The sequence below is a fragment of the Triticum urartu genome, chromosome 5A, assembly GCF_056163025.1.
Source record: "Triticum urartu cultivar PI428250 chromosome 5A, HENAU_Tu73, whole genome shotgun sequence".
Lineage (NCBI taxonomy): Eukaryota > Viridiplantae > Streptophyta > Magnoliopsida > Poales > Poaceae > Triticum > Triticum urartu.
Genome location: NC_141877.1, coordinates 375,528,288 through 375,543,279, shown reverse-complemented (window position 1 = coordinate 375,543,279; position 14,992 = coordinate 375,528,288). Strand labels below are relative to the sequence as shown.

General features: G+C 45.8%; 2 protein-coding genes across 2 annotated transcripts; one reads left to right on the top strand and one right to left on the bottom strand.

Annotated features, from left to right (window-relative positions):
- The first annotated feature begins 8,942 nt into the window (after positions 1–8,942).
- On the top strand, positions 8,943–12,174 carry LOC125509068 (uncharacterized). The gene is made up of 5 exons (XM_048673945.2): positions 8,943–9,113; positions 9,570–9,744; positions 10,372–10,475; positions 10,605–10,842; positions 10,964–12,174. Exon 5 carries the CDS (start codon positions 11,032–11,034, stop codon positions 11,962–11,964), a length of 933 nt encoding a protein of 310 aa, XP_048529902.2. The 5' UTR covers positions 8,943–9,113; positions 9,570–9,744; positions 10,372–10,475; positions 10,605–10,842; positions 10,964–11,031; the 3' UTR covers positions 11,965–12,174.
- A 389-nt stretch (positions 12,175–12,563) lies between these two features.
- LOC125509069 (uncharacterized) lies at positions 12,564–13,509 on the bottom strand. The gene has a single exon (XM_048673946.2). It carries the CDS (start codon positions 13,414–13,416, stop codon positions 12,766–12,768), a length of 651 nt encoding a protein of 216 aa, XP_048529903.2. The 5' UTR covers positions 13,417–13,509; the 3' UTR covers positions 12,564–12,765.
- Positions 13,510–14,992: the final 1,483 nt, after the last annotated feature.

Genomic DNA, 14,992 nt, shown 5'->3' with positions numbered 1-14,992 from the left:
GATGTTTCGGTATTCGTTTCGTATTTTTAACATCTTTTAAACCGTTAAAACCTCGGCGAGCCATGATGGAAGCCCGTCTTTCATTTCGTTGATATCCAATTAGTAATCAAACAACCAGCGCACACGACGACAAAAAAATGGCTCTATGTGTGGGGGGATAAGAAAGGTTCAGTGTACATGGAGGATAGAGCGCATGCGCACAACTGAAGAGATCAATTTGCAGCAATTAGTAATGATAAAAAAACTGCTAAATTGAATAAGACCGCCCATGAAAATAGAAAATGTGCTTAATAAGTCATATACACCGCAAATCGCAACATATTACAATTACATGGATATTATTGTGAGTTCTATCGTAGATGAAAAGAATACCCGCATGGCTAATGGATTTGAGTGCTGTATGGACACTATACATGAACTGTCTTACACATATTAATAGCCAATTTTCAAACGAAAAAAAAGATTAATAGACCAGAGGACAACGAAAATCTATCAGCTTTCTTAGTGTCGAAGGGGAATGGAAGTTTGTCCCTTTTCCTAAGGATGTCGGACGTTGGTTACTTTGTGGTCTCCTCTATCTCCCTACTATTTTCATTTTGACGATATCAAATCCGTAGCCGTACGACCAGCACGCATAAGGACAAAAAAATCAGCTGAGTATATGTGGGGATAAGAATGGTTTAGTGTACATGGAGGATAAGCGCACACGCACAACTAGAGGGATCAATTTGTGGTAATACTGCCCATAAAAATAGAAAATGAGCGCAATAAGTCATTTACACTGCAAATTGCAACATATTGCAATTAGATGATATTCTTGCGAAGTCTATCCATAGATGAAAAACAATGCCAGCATTAGTCGCTGGATCTGAGTATCTGTATACACAATATACAAAAAATGTCTTACACACAATATCCATCTACCTTAAAAAAACCTATTAATATCCCATGTTCAAAAGAGAAAAGACATTTTTGTATGCTTATAGGGCAACGGAAGTCCATCCATTTTTTGAGTGTCAGAGGGGAATGGAAGCCCTTCCCTTTTCCTATGGCTGCTAGATGTAGGTGTTTGTTCCGTTTGTCCTCGATCTCACCGCCATTTGCAGTGTAAATGACTTATTTTCACACATATTATAAACCCATGTTTAAAGGAAAAAAAGTTTAATAGACCAGAGGAAATGAAAGTCCATCCTTTTTCAGTGTCGGAGGGGGGGTGGAAGCCCATCTTTTTAAAAGGTTGTTGGACGCAGTTGATTGTTTGCTCTCTCCTTGATCTTCCTGTCATTTTCATTTCGTCGATATCCAATTAGTAATCAAACAACCAGCGCACACGAGGACAAAAAAAAGGCTCGGTGTATGGGGATAAGAAAGGTTCAGTGTACATGGAGAATAAAGCGCATGCACACAACTGAGGGGGTCAATTTGTGGCAATTAGTAATGATCGGAACAAAAAAATTGTTAAAATCGAATAATATCGCCCATGAAAATAGAAAATGTGCTTAATAAGTCATATACACCGCAAATCACAATATATTACAATTACCGGATAATGGATTTGAGTAGATGGATATTATTGTGAGTTCTATCATAGATGAAAACCAATACCCGCATGGCTAATGGACTTGAGTATTGTATGGACATTATACATGAACTGTCCCACACATATTAATAGCCATTGTTCAAAGTAAAAGATTAATAGACCAGAGGACAACGAAAGTCTATCCGCTTTCTCAATGTCAGAGGGGAATGGAAGCCCGACCCTTTTCCTAAGGATGCCGGACGTTGGTGACTTTGTGGTCTCCTCGGTCTCCCTGCTGTTTTCATTTTGAGGATATCAACTTAGTAGTCATACGACCAGCGCGCATAAGAATAAAAAAAATCTGCTCAATGTATGTGAGGATAAGAACATTTTAGTGTACATGGAGGATAAAGCGCACACGCACAACCGGAGGGATCAATTTGTGGTAATACTGTCCATAAAAATAAAAATCGACCTTAATAAGTCATTTACACCACAAATTGCAACATATTGCAATTAGATGATATTCTTGTGAAGTCTATCCATAGATGAAAAACAATACCAGCATTGGTTGCTGGATCCGAGTATCTGTATACACAATATACAAAAAATGTCTTACACACAATATCCATTTACCTTAAATAACCAATTTATATCCCATGTTCAAAAGAAAAAAGATTAATAGATAATAGGGCAATGAAAGTCCATCCGTTTTTTTAGTGTCGGGGGGGAATTGAAGCCCTTCCCTTTTCCTATGGCTGCTAGACGTAGATGTTTGTTCGGTCTGTCCTCGATCTCACTGCCATTTTTATTTTGTTGATATCGAATTTGTACTCCTACGACCAACATGCATGAGGACAAAAAAACTTATTAGTGAATGTGCGGATAAGAACGGCTCAGCGTACATGAAGGATAAAGCACACGCGCACAACTTGAGGGATCAATTGGCGGCAATTTGTAATGACCTAAACAAAAAAGGTGCTGAATTGAGTAATAACACCCATAAAAATAGGAAATGAGCTTAATAAGACATTTACGCTGCAAATCCCAACAAATTGCAATTAGATGGATATTCTTGCGAGTTCTATCCATAGATGAAAAACAATACCCGCATTGGCCGCTAGATCCAACTATCTGCATACATGCTATACAAAAAGTGTTTTACACATATTCATAGCCCATGTTTAAAAAAATAGACCAGAGGGCAATGAAAGTCCATCCATGTTGATATCAAATTAGTAGTCTTACAATTAGTGCGCACGAGGACAAAAAAACTATTTATTGTATGTGGAGATAAGAATGGGCTATACATGGTGGATAAAGCGCACGCGCACAACTGGAGGGATCAATTTGCGGCAATTAGTAATGACGTAAACCAAAAAAATATGCTAAATTGAGTAATACCGCCCAGGAAAAATAGGAAATGAGATTAATATAACATATACACCGCAAATAACAACATATTGCAATTATTTGGATATTCCTGCAATTTCTATTGATATATGAAAAACAACACCTGCATTGGCCGCACGATGCAAGTATATGTATACACTCTATACAAAAAGTGTCTTACAATAGCCCATGTTCAAAAAAATTAGACAAGTCCGTCAGTTTTTGAGTGTGTGTGTGTGTGTGGGGGGGGGGGGGGGGGGGGGGTGGAATGGAAGCCCGTCCCTTTTTCCTAAGGCTGCCGGACTTAGGTGATTGTTCACTCTGTCCGTGATCTCATGGCCATTGCCATTTTCATTTTGTGGATATCAAATTAGTAGTCATACGACCAGCACGCACGAGGACCAAGAAACTGGTCAGCGTATGAAGGGATGAGAGTGGTTCGGTGTACATGGAGGATAAAACGCACGTGCACAACTGGAGAGATCAATCTGCGACAACTAATAGTGGCTGAAACAAGAAAAACCAATAAATCAAGTAATATTGCATATTTAAATAGTAAATGAGCTTGATAAGTTATTTACACCCCAATCACAACATATTGTAATTAGATGGATATTTCTTGCGTATTACATTCATAGATGAAATATAATACCCACATTGGCAGCTGGACCCGAGTATGTGTATGCACACTATAGGTGATGTGTCTTAAACATATTAATAGCCCATGTTCAAAAGAAATATGAATAAGAGGCCAAGAGCAATGGAATTCCATCAGTTTTTTCAGTGTCGGAGGGGAATGGAAGCGTATTACTTTTTACAAAGCTGCTAGACGTAGGTGACTGTTTGCTTGTTCCTCGATCTGTTCGACATGTTCAGTTCGTCGATATGAACTTATATGTCATACGACATTTAGACAAAAAATGGCTCAGAGTATGTGTGTAACACCCCGGATGTAACTTTCCCTATTTGTACTCCAACTCTTGCCGTTTCCGGCGTTAAGTTATATTTATGTTCTCGGGTTCGGGTTTTTGTCTCCGTGTGTTGTTGTCATTGTCATGCATCTTATATCATGTCATCATGTGCATTGCATTTGCATACGTGTTTGTCTCATGCATTCGAGCTTTTTCCCCGTTGTCCGTTTTGCATTCCGGCGCTTCGTTCTCCCCCGGTGGTCATTTCTAGCTTTCTTTCGTGTGTGGGGATTAAACATTTTCGGATTAGACCGAGATTTGCCAAGCGGCCTTGGTTTACTACCGGTAGACCGCCTGTCAAGTTTCGTACCATTTGGACGTCGTTTGATACTCCAACGGTTAACCGAGGGACCGAAAAGGCCTCGTGTGTGTTGCAGCCCAACACCCCTCCAATTTGGCCCAAAACCCACCAAACTCTGCTCCATGTCCTAGAGCGTTCGATCACGATCGCGTGGCTGAAAACCGCACCTCATTTTGACTCTCCTAACTCCCTCTATGCCTATATATACACCCCCCATCCGAAATTCACGGGTCTCCCCTCCCCCCTAAACCCTAGGTCCATCCTCCGCCGCCGCCGGACGTGTCCGGACGGGGCCGGACAGCGTCCGCCCGCCGCCTCCAGCCACCCGCGCGTCGACACGTGGCGGCCGCCACCTCCCACCGCCGCCGGCCCGCCCGGCCCAGGCGAGGCCCCCGCGAGCCCGCGAGTCGGCCGCCCCGCGCCGCCTCCCTCCTTGGCCCGGCCGCCGCCTCCGCCGCCGCCGCCGCCCCGCCCGGCCGTCGCCGCCCAGCCGTCCGCCACCGCCGTCCCGGTCCGCCGCCGCCTCGTCGTTGGGGTCGCCGCCCAGAGCCGCCGCAGGAGCTCGCCGGCGTCGCCCCAGCTCCGGCCGCCGCCGCCGCCTCGGCCACCGGCGACCGCGCCCTCGCCGGCCGCCTCCTTCCTCCTCCACGCCGGCTCCGGCGAACTCGGGTCCGGCCAGCTACAGTGCCGCGAGATCCGATCTGGATCGGGGTTGCTACAGTAAACCCTAGGGGTAGTTTTTTTTACTAAGTCCCGGATATTTTAGTTCATATGCCCCTGTTCGCGGCCCCGTAACTTTGCATCCGTAGCTCCGATGTGGGCATATATCATATCAAAATGTTCATATCAGAGAGTACATCATTTCATTACATTGAATCATTTTCAATTGAGCTCATCTTGATGCCCGAAATGCTGTTAGAAGAGGGCTACTTGAGTTAATTGTCAGATCCGTTACTCCGTTTAGCACTTTTGTCGTTTTTGCCATGATTATTGTGTGCATGCTATGCCCGTGAGTTCTACATGTGTTTTGTTAGGGGTTTTGTCATATTTCCAGAGGTGCAACCCATATATTTTTAGGATGTGTGTGGTGACTTGTGCAAGCTTGCAAAGTGGTGCACTTGCTAATTCTGTTTTGAGGGACTTAGTGATTTCACTAAGTCCTGGAGCTGTTTATCTCATGATGCCATATGTTCATGTTGTTTCCTAGTGATCCGTGCCTCTTTTGAGGATGATCAGTAAGGGAGTTTTGTTAATCTTGTAGTTCTCTATCTATCCATGTCTTTGTTTGCAATTATGGAGCACCCTAGCTTGAGTCAATCGAGCTCTACTTTTGCTTCGTTGCGAATCTGGGCAGATCGTCAACTTGTTTGCGATTTTGCCGATGTCATTGTAGTTGATCCGTGCATGTTATGCCATTGTTCTTGCCATGTCTAGTTTGCATTTTTTGCCTTCTTAAGGGATATATGCTTGTCTTGCCGTGACTAGCACCGTGGTGAGTGCATCAAGCTCGTAAACATGCCTTCGTGAGATATGTTTCAGCATGTCCCAGTTTTCACAAAGTCTGAAAATTGATTATGTTTTTGCTATGTTCGTGTGCTTGTTAGTATATTTTGTGAGCCCTTTTGGCTCAAGGTCACTAAGGGATTTTTGTTAAGCTTGTTGAGTAGCTCCATGCCATGTCTTTCTTTGTCATGTTCAGGTCCTGTAGCATATTGTTTTGTTGCTCCGAAGAGGGCTATATGATCTGAAATTCCAGACAAGTGTTAATTTCACTAAGTCTGAGATCTGTTTTATCATTTGCGTTTTTGCCATGCTTGTTTGGACCTCCTAATGGATGAATTGGCCGTAGCTCAGTGCTAGATTTTTGTTAAGCATCTTGTGTGCATCCCTGCCATGTATTTTGTTGTCATGTTTGGGTGCTGTAGCATGTTCATCTCATTGCATTTAGATGCCTACTTGCTGTGAATCGCAGACCAGTGTCATTTTTGAATCGCTTGCCATTTCCAAACCGTAACTCCGATTCCGGCGTTCTTTATATCGTTTTCAAGCGATTTCATCTCATCTTTCCAGTGGCACACTTGGATTTCCAAGTTGAGGCCAGGTTCATGCATTTCCTGTCATATCTTGCATTTTGCATCCCGCATCGCATCCCGCATAGCATGCCATCATTTCATCTTATTGCTTGTTCTTGCACGTGGTTGATTGTATCCTTGTTGCTTGTTTGTCTTGTTTGGGTAGAGCCGGGAGACGAGTTCGCTAACGAGGAGCCCGTTGAGTTTGCTTTTGAGGATCCAGTCAACTCTGACAACTGTGCAAGCAAGATGATCATACCCTCGAAATCACTACTATCTTTGCTATGCTAGTTTGCTCGCTCTTTTGCTATGCCATTGCTACGATGCCTACCACTTGCTTGCAAGCCTCCCAAATTGCCATGTCAAACCTCTAACCCACCATTGTCCTAGCAAACCGTTGATTGGCTATGTTACCGCTTTGCTCAGCCCCTCTTATAGCGTTGCTAGTTGCAGGTGAAGATTGGAGGCCGTTCCTTGTTGGAACATCTTTTATTTACTTGTTGGGATATCATTATATTGCCTTGTTATCTTAATGCATCTATATACTTGGTAAAGGGTGGAAGGCTCGGCCTCTCGCCTAGTGTTTTGTTCCACTCTTGCCGCCCTAGTTTCCGTCATATCGGTGTTATGTTCCCGGATTTTTGCGTTCCTTACGCGGTTGGGTTACAATGGGAACCCCTTGATAGTTCGCCTTGATTAAAGCTTTTCCAGCAATGCCCAACCTTGGTTTTACCATTCGCCACCTAGCCTCTTTTTCCCTTGGGTTACCGAAGCCCGAGGGTCATCTTATTTTTAACCCCCCCCCCCCGGGCCAGTGCTCCTCTGAGTGTTGGTCCAAATAGAGCCACTTGCAGCGCCACCTCGGGGCAACTTGAGGGTTGGTTTTAGTTGTACGTAGTGTTCATCTGAGTGTGCCCTGAGAAAGAGATATGTGCAGTTCCTATCGGGATTTATCGGCACATTTGGGCGGTGTTGCTAGATTTGTTTTAACCTGTCGAAGTGTCTTGAATTATCGAGATACCGAGTCTGATCGGAACGTCTTGGGAGGAGGTCCATTCCTTCGTTGACCGTGAGAGCTTGTCATGGGCTAAGTTGGGACTCCCCTGCAGGGATTGATCTTTCGAAAGCCGTGCCCGCGGTTATGGGCAGATGGGAATTTGTTAATGTCCGGTTGTAGATAACTTGAATCTTAACTTAATTAAAATGAATCAACCGAGTGTGTTACCGTGATGGCCTTTTCTCGGCGGAGTCCGGGAAGTGGACACGGTGTTGGAGTAATGTTTGCGTAGGTTGCTCTCTAGTTTCTCGCTCACGCTTTGCCCCCTCTTCTCGCTCTCCTTTGCGAATAAGTTAGCCACTATACTTGCTAGTCGCTTGCTGCAGCTCCACTCATATTTTACCTTGCCCTACCTATAAGCTTAAATAGTATTGATCGCGAGGGTGCGAGATTGCTGAGTCCCTGTGGCTCACAGATTACTATTACACCAGATGCAGGGCCTGATGATTCCGCTCCAGGAGACGCGTATGAGCTCAAGTGGGAGTTCGACGAAGACTCTCAACGTTACTATGTTTCCTTTCCCGATGATCAGTAGTGGTGCCCAGTTGGGGGTGATTGGGACCGTGTCGCATATTGGATTCTCTTTTATTTTGACGCCGTAGTCAGGCCATGAGTGTTTGGATGATGTAATGTTATTTATGTACTTGATTGACGTGGCGAGTGTAAGCCAACTATGTTATCTCCCCTATCATAATCATATTACATGGGATGTTGTGAAGATTGCCTAACTTGCGACATATGCCTTCAATGCGATTATGTCTCTAAGTCGTGTCTCGACACGTGGGAGCTATAGTCGCATCAAGGGTGTTACAATGTGGGGATAAAGATGGTTCAATGCACACGGAGGATAATGCGCACAAACACAACTAAAGAGGTAATTTGTGACAATTAGTAATGGGCAAAACAAAAAGACGAGCTGCTAAATCCAGTGATACCACCCATAAAAATAGCAAAAGTGCTTAATAAGTCATTTGCATGCAACATATTGCAATTACAGGGATATCACTGTGAGTTCTTTTTTTCGAAAAACTTTCAACCTATTCATTTTGAATCATTGGCAGCACAACGAACATCAGAAACAATAGAAATTGTACCCAAATCCATAGACCACCCAGCAACCATTACAAGCACTGAAGCGAGCCGAAAACGCGTCGTCATTATTGCCCCTCCATCATCGGAGCCAGGCAATACCTGTTGTAATAATAACCAGGAAGATGAAGAATAATACCTGCATTGGCCGCTGGATCCGAGTGTTTGTATGCACACTACTACACAACAAGTGTCTTACACAGAGCGATCCATATACACAAAATCACCATGCAAAAAAATTGTCATCTTTAATCCCAACCGTTTAATTTGTTGTGGCAAAACTCCTCAACTCCCACTCAACCCAGCTGGCAATCAGAGTCCTTTAACTGAATCAAGATTTTCAAATCAAAACATGACAAATAACAACAACAAAAAACTTGATAAAAAAAAGCTCTAGCCCGTGTGCAAGAGCGGTGTAGCCGAGCCAATTTGACCATCCGCGGGGGGACCCCACCTATAATTACTGACCCCCGCAGTACCTCGTCACACGTTTCGCCCCTCCGCTCCGCTCGTCTCCTCTCCTCCTCGCTAAACCCCCTCCCCTCCCCTCCCCACCCCCGAAATCAAGAAACCAGAGCGACCTCCACTCCCCCGCGCCACTCCGATCCGCCTCCGCCACGAGCTGCCACCAAGCCCCCGCCCGATCCGCCGTCTCATTCCCCCTCCGCTGCCCCCCGGGGATCGCAGTGGCACCCGCGGCTCCAGCAAGCAAGTAAGCGGCCGCCCAATCCGATGTTCTCCCTCGCAAGATCGGTCCGGCCGTTCGTCCCCGTCGAGTGCATGGATCGGTCTCCCGTCTCCCCTGATTTCTTGCCGAAAGCCTGGCCTTTTTGCGGTGAATCGTTCCTGTTTTGGTAATCGCGGGGGAAATACCGGGGATTTCGGTCCGGGTTGTTGCCGAGTTTTTTTTTTCCTTTCAATTTCCTCTGTTCGAGGATTTCTGCCGATCCGGTCATGTTCTTTCCGTAAATTTCTAAACTGAAAACATGGCAAGTTTTTTATCCGGTGATTGAAAGATGGAAAAAAAATCCTAGGTGTTTGGTCCTTGCTGCTGCAGTCCCCCTTCTCTTGCCGATTGATTTGCCTGTCATATAATCTCTCGTGTTCCTTCTAATTTTTTTCCTTGTGTTAATACTTTCCCTTCGTGGTGTTGGTGCGATGATCGCAGAGTTGGAGTAGAGACCGCCAGCACGAGCGATCGCTCTTTGATTTATGTCGCCTGCTCTACTGCTCCATGGTTCTGAGCTCCCATCACCATCACCTCCTTCCGCTTTTTGTTGCCTTCTCCCCCAAGCTCGGCAGAGGGGCGCCAGAACTCAAGATTATCGCTTCAAGATCTCCCGGTAAGTACGTACGCTCAATCCCTGCAGCAATTGTTTCTGGTTGCAACGACTGACGGCAACAATGTCGAATTACTACCTGTTTCCCCTGTTCTAGTTCCGGTTGGAACCAATTCTTCAGAGTTACCACATGTTCCTAATTTTCAGAAGATGAATTTATTACAGCAGAAAGTTCAGAGATAGTCCTTTTTTAATCTCCCCTTAATATCAATACTTTATTCCCACAAGAATAAACTGCAATAGCTTGTTCATCTAACATGTGCCCGTCCTGTTCTTAGTTTGCTCTGGATTAGCTATGATGGGTGTGCCTTCAAATGATGGAGGTGGCCACAGCGCATAACAAAATCTATAGTTTTTTTTTCAATTTCAATTTATATAAACAAAACAGTAGTCTTGCTCTCATTTTCATCCGGTCATCTTAATTATTGCTCCTCTACTAAATTTGTTCGTACGTGTGCTACAATCTTGGACTGATTTCAAAGCTGACCTGCACAATAAATGGTGGCATTGCTTTATTTAGTCATAAGATACGTACATGCATTCAAACATACGTTTCTCACAGTCGTGTCAGTTACAGCCATATAATTTGTACTGTAGTGATGAGCTGTGCTTTCCTTCTTGTGCTTCCAGATTTGGATTTGGGGTGAAGTACTCTGGATTTCTGCATTTAGACCAGTGCCCCGTGCACGCGAAGTAACAACGATACAAGAATCCCCCAAATCAAGATAAGCTTGGTAAGTATTTACTCTCCGTGAGGAAATGTATTTCAGACAGGAGAAAACAGTAAATATGTCTGATCTCTCTTTTTTACCACTTTACTAAGAAAGATTGGGCCTCATCTGACAGTTTTTGGATGCTTGCAGGTTTGGTTTGGGTGGATTAAGTTCAGCACTCCTCCTTCATTTTCATTGACATTCCTCAAGTTCATAAACAATCAGCCAGAAAGCAGATTTCTTTTGTGAGTCTTCACAGAAAAAGAATAACTCCGTCTTTTCTCCAGTTTTAATCAGAAGTTTGAGACAACTCAGTTTCTGATTTTGGAGATTGTGCACTCAGCCTCTCAACCAGGAATTTCTGTCCTGGGATTTAACATTTCAGTCGGTATGTGCACATCTTATGTTCTTCGTCTTTGAAATTTTTTAAGTGTCTACCCCCTGTGAGTGTTTTTTTTTGTGAATGTTCATATCAGTCTATCTGACACACTCACTGGCCTTCTCTGCAGATTGTAGTCAAGGTTAATAATTCAATAATCTTTGGATCTTAAGATTAAGGGGCTTGTTGCACAAAGAGATGATGGTACCTTGTTCGCGGAAGGTCCGCATTTCCTGCTGTGATCCTGATGCCACCGATTCCTCTGATGAAGATGATCGGCATGCGAAGAAGGAAAAGAGAATGACAATGGAGGTACTAGTTCCAATGAAAACCTCTGGACCTCTCAAGTCTCGAAAGACCCTTGTGCCATGTGGCAGCAAGAAATCAATTGGTACAGAGAAGAAGCAACCAACCAGCAAGTACCCTGGTGTGCGCCTGCGGTCATGGGGTAAGTGGGCTGCGGAGATACGTGATCCTGTGAGCAAGACCCGGAAATGGATTGGCACATTTACCTCTGAGGAGGCCGCTGCTGCAGCATATGAGGCAGAACGGAACCGGGTACGCACTGAGATGTTGGCCATCAAATCTCGGTCACCTCCATCAGAACATGAAGCTGTGTCCAGCGAAGCTACTGTATCCTGTGTGTCTTCATCTGTGTCGTTCGGCGACCAGAAAGCACAAGAGGTACACAAGTTAGCGTCAATGGAGATAGACCCTGACACTGCTGATGAGAGCTTACTGCACTGCTCACCGGAACCGCCAGGTAAAGAAATCCAGGTAGATGCATTCGTTGGCCGGACGAATGTTGATGAAAGCTTGGTGCACTGCTCATCGACACCTAGCGATGAAGAAATTCCAGTGGATGCATTCTGCAGCCAGATGAATGAGCTTCCTCCTATCAGTGACTATGTTTGCACAACTGACAAACTCTCACTGGATGATATCTCAAGGCTGGCAGATATGTTTCCTGTCAATGACTTTGTCGACACAACAGGTGAGCCGCCTGGTGACGACTACATCGGGCTGGCAGACATCAGTCATCTACCGATGCCAATGTTCGAGTTGGATGCAGAACTTAATTGGGAAGGTTTCGACTTTGCTTCGATGGAACGTGAACTAGAGAGACTTTAGGCCTCGACAACATTGAGGTTTTCATCTTTCGGACAGATGTCAGGGTGAGTTTGTGATCAGGAGATGTGTTCATCTCCAATTTTGTCGGAAATTGTACAGTCCACCCCCCCTTAGATTAATCTGGTTGAGCCTTATATGCACCGTGTAATATGTACATGATCATCTAATTTGAATCTGCTATGAAGTTCATAATGTCCATCTTCTATTTTTCGTTATTTGTGTTTCAGAATTTTTTGTGTTTGGTTTGTGCGAATATAATGTGTTCCTGTCATATTTCAGTGACCTGTGCTCTGGAGTCCAGAGTATTACTGTACTTTTCTTGTTTCTAATAAGTTCAGAGATTGCCATAATTTTTCTATACTAAGGGTTCCAAGTTAAGGCTGCGTTTGCATCCAAGTATTTTTGGAGTTTTTCAGAAACCACGGTTTTATAAACTTTGATGTGTTTAGCATCAACAAAGAGAACTATTTCTATAAAAAGGGGTCATTGCCTAGGCACTGGAATACTGAGGTTTAAGATTACTACGGTTTTTTAAAAATTGTACTGCCAAACCAAACAGACTGAAAGATAAGTTTCTACTAAGAAATTACACCAGTGTGTGGAGAATGCCAAGTTCACTATTAATCATATATATAGTGGAAAAAAGAGTTCCCTACTAATCATGAGAGGGAGAGAAAAACATTCAGAACAGAAGTGTATAATGTAAATAAATCCCAGAATTGTTAGGCTAGACCAGGAAAATGGAAAATTGCTGCTGCAGAGGCTGCTACGTTTTGAGTAAAATGAAATTGTGGGGCGTGGTCAGTAGACGCCGGCGCACTCGAAGGAGATGTCGCAGCCTGGGACCGGGGTGAGCTTGATGGAGTGCTTGACCCTGCTCATGAACTGCGGGAGGAAGGACATGGCCTGGCAGATGCAGGCGTTGTCGATGCCCATGAGTCGCCGGCAGCACGCCGTGTCGTACGGGTCCGCGCCCCCTACGCGGTGCTGGTGCCCGTGGCGGCGGCCGACATGTCTGCCCCCGTGCTGGCTGCCGTGGCCGGCTCCGTGGTCGCCGCCACCGTGGCTGCTGCCACCGTGGTCGCCGCCATGGCCGCCGCTGGCGCTGTGCTCGTCGCCGGCCGCCTGCAGCTCGTAGCCGCTGGCGGAGGACGACGCGTTGAGCAGCAGTGGCCGCCGCGGCGGCACCGCCGGGTTGGCGCCGGGGTAGGTCCGCAGGCTGCAGGCCTCGTTGGCCAGGTTGAACTGGGACCGGCAGAACACCTGGGCCGCCACCTCGTCCGGCATGAGGACGAGCAGCAGCAGGAGGAGGAGCACCGCCACGGCCGGCGCGCACGGCGATCTCTTGCTCTCCATTGCTGCCGCTCTGTCTGCTTCCCGGGCTGGCTGCCCCTTGGTTACTGACTGCTGCTGCTGTGTTGGCTTTGGAGCGGATGATGATCTGGGTGGCATTTCAGGGGCGCTTAAGTAGCTACGTGGCGCTGATCCGGGGCATGTTCAGTAGGGGTTAGGAGGGCGCTGTGACATGGTTACGGTTTGCGAGGCCGATCTGTTGGAGTGATTTATAGGTTGATCATGCTTGCGCTGTGACCAGTTGACACTTGACCTGTTGACCTGAGTTGCAGAATTTTTGCAGTGATTGAAACAAGCTTTGAATCCTCTGCAGGGGCATATTTTTGCAGGACATGAGACTGATTTATCGGGCAAAAAGTGACAGTTACTTGGCCTGAGTCATAGCACAAACATATATTCCTAAATTTTTGTCTAACGGGCTCTGTTGCCTCTGAAGATTGTTTTGGAGAACATGAGACTGTTCTCATTTACCAGGCAAAAAAGTGATCGTTTTGGGCCGAGTCATAGCAGCAGCCTATATTCCTGAAATTTTGTGAGCGACAGTTTTTTTCTTCTTTTCTTCAGAAAGCAGCGGTTCTGTTAGTCCGAAACTGTTGTTGGAATGTTTATCTGCATCTCTGAGAACTAGAGACACCTTCAACCACAGTTTTTGTCGGTATTTCTTGGAACATACAGTATATGCATAACACGACTTCAAATGATATGGCCAACTATATAAGAACAATCCCAGGCTAATTCTGGCATTCCTTTGTTTCCGTTTTTGTAATACATGAGAACTAAATGCTTTTCTGTTGCTCATTTGCAGTGGTAAGGAATCTGAAGGCTTAAAGCTGCAGAATCTATTTGTTCTTTCAAACTGCTTCGGCAGGCAAAGCACCTCCTCCTGAATTCATATGTTTTTTTTAAAAGGAGGATGACCCTGCCTCTGCATCTTGGCGATGCATGCTGCCGTTTTATTAAATATTCACAGAGACCTTACAAAGTAATACATCAGTAAGTCTGAAGCCGCCATTTTAATAACATCTATCACTACTCTTATCCATTTGATGAAGGGGTGTCGATTGTCCGAGCCGAATGCCAAGCAGACATCGCAACGAAGCCTAACGTCTAAAGCCAGATGCCCCACCCAAACCGCATTGTCGGGTTTGAGTCACACACCGGCCCGACGCACTCTCAGAGGCCGCCCCGCCACTTTGCACCGATCCATCTCTAGAGCAGGTACTGACGCACTGACCTTGCTAGGCCTGCAGTCGACGCCACCACAGCGCCAGACAACGCCACCATCCTGCACGTATCCATCCACACGCGCTCGTCGCCGAAACTCCGCGGCGCCATGCCATCGGGATCCATCCTCGGCATTGCGGTAGATGTAACACCACCCCTCCTCTTGTCCCCTCCAGCCAGCACTTGCTCCAAAACGATGCCCCCAAGAGGGAGAACGACATTGAAGGCGCCGTCATCGTCCGTTCCGGTAGACCCAGATCTAGGGTTTCTCACGAAACATCCCGATCGAGTTGACGTGACTTGCAACGACGATGCCTCAAGAAGGAAACGACGTCAGAGACGCCGCCATCGTCCGCTAAGACAGTCACGCATGATTTTCACTGGAAGCCCGTCGTCCTGATCTCGTGGCTGGCTGGAACCGCACAGAGCTTCGCCAAGGAGACGTATGCTG

Coding starts and splice junctions, on each gene's coding strand:
- LOC125509069 (XM_048673946.2), bottom strand. CDS start 13,416: ATGCCACCCAGATCATCATCCGCTCCAAAGCCAACACAGCAGCAGCAG.
- LOC125509068 (XM_048673945.2), top strand. CDS start 11,032: ATGATGGTACCTTGTTCGCGGAAGGTCCGCATTTCCTGCTGTGATCCT.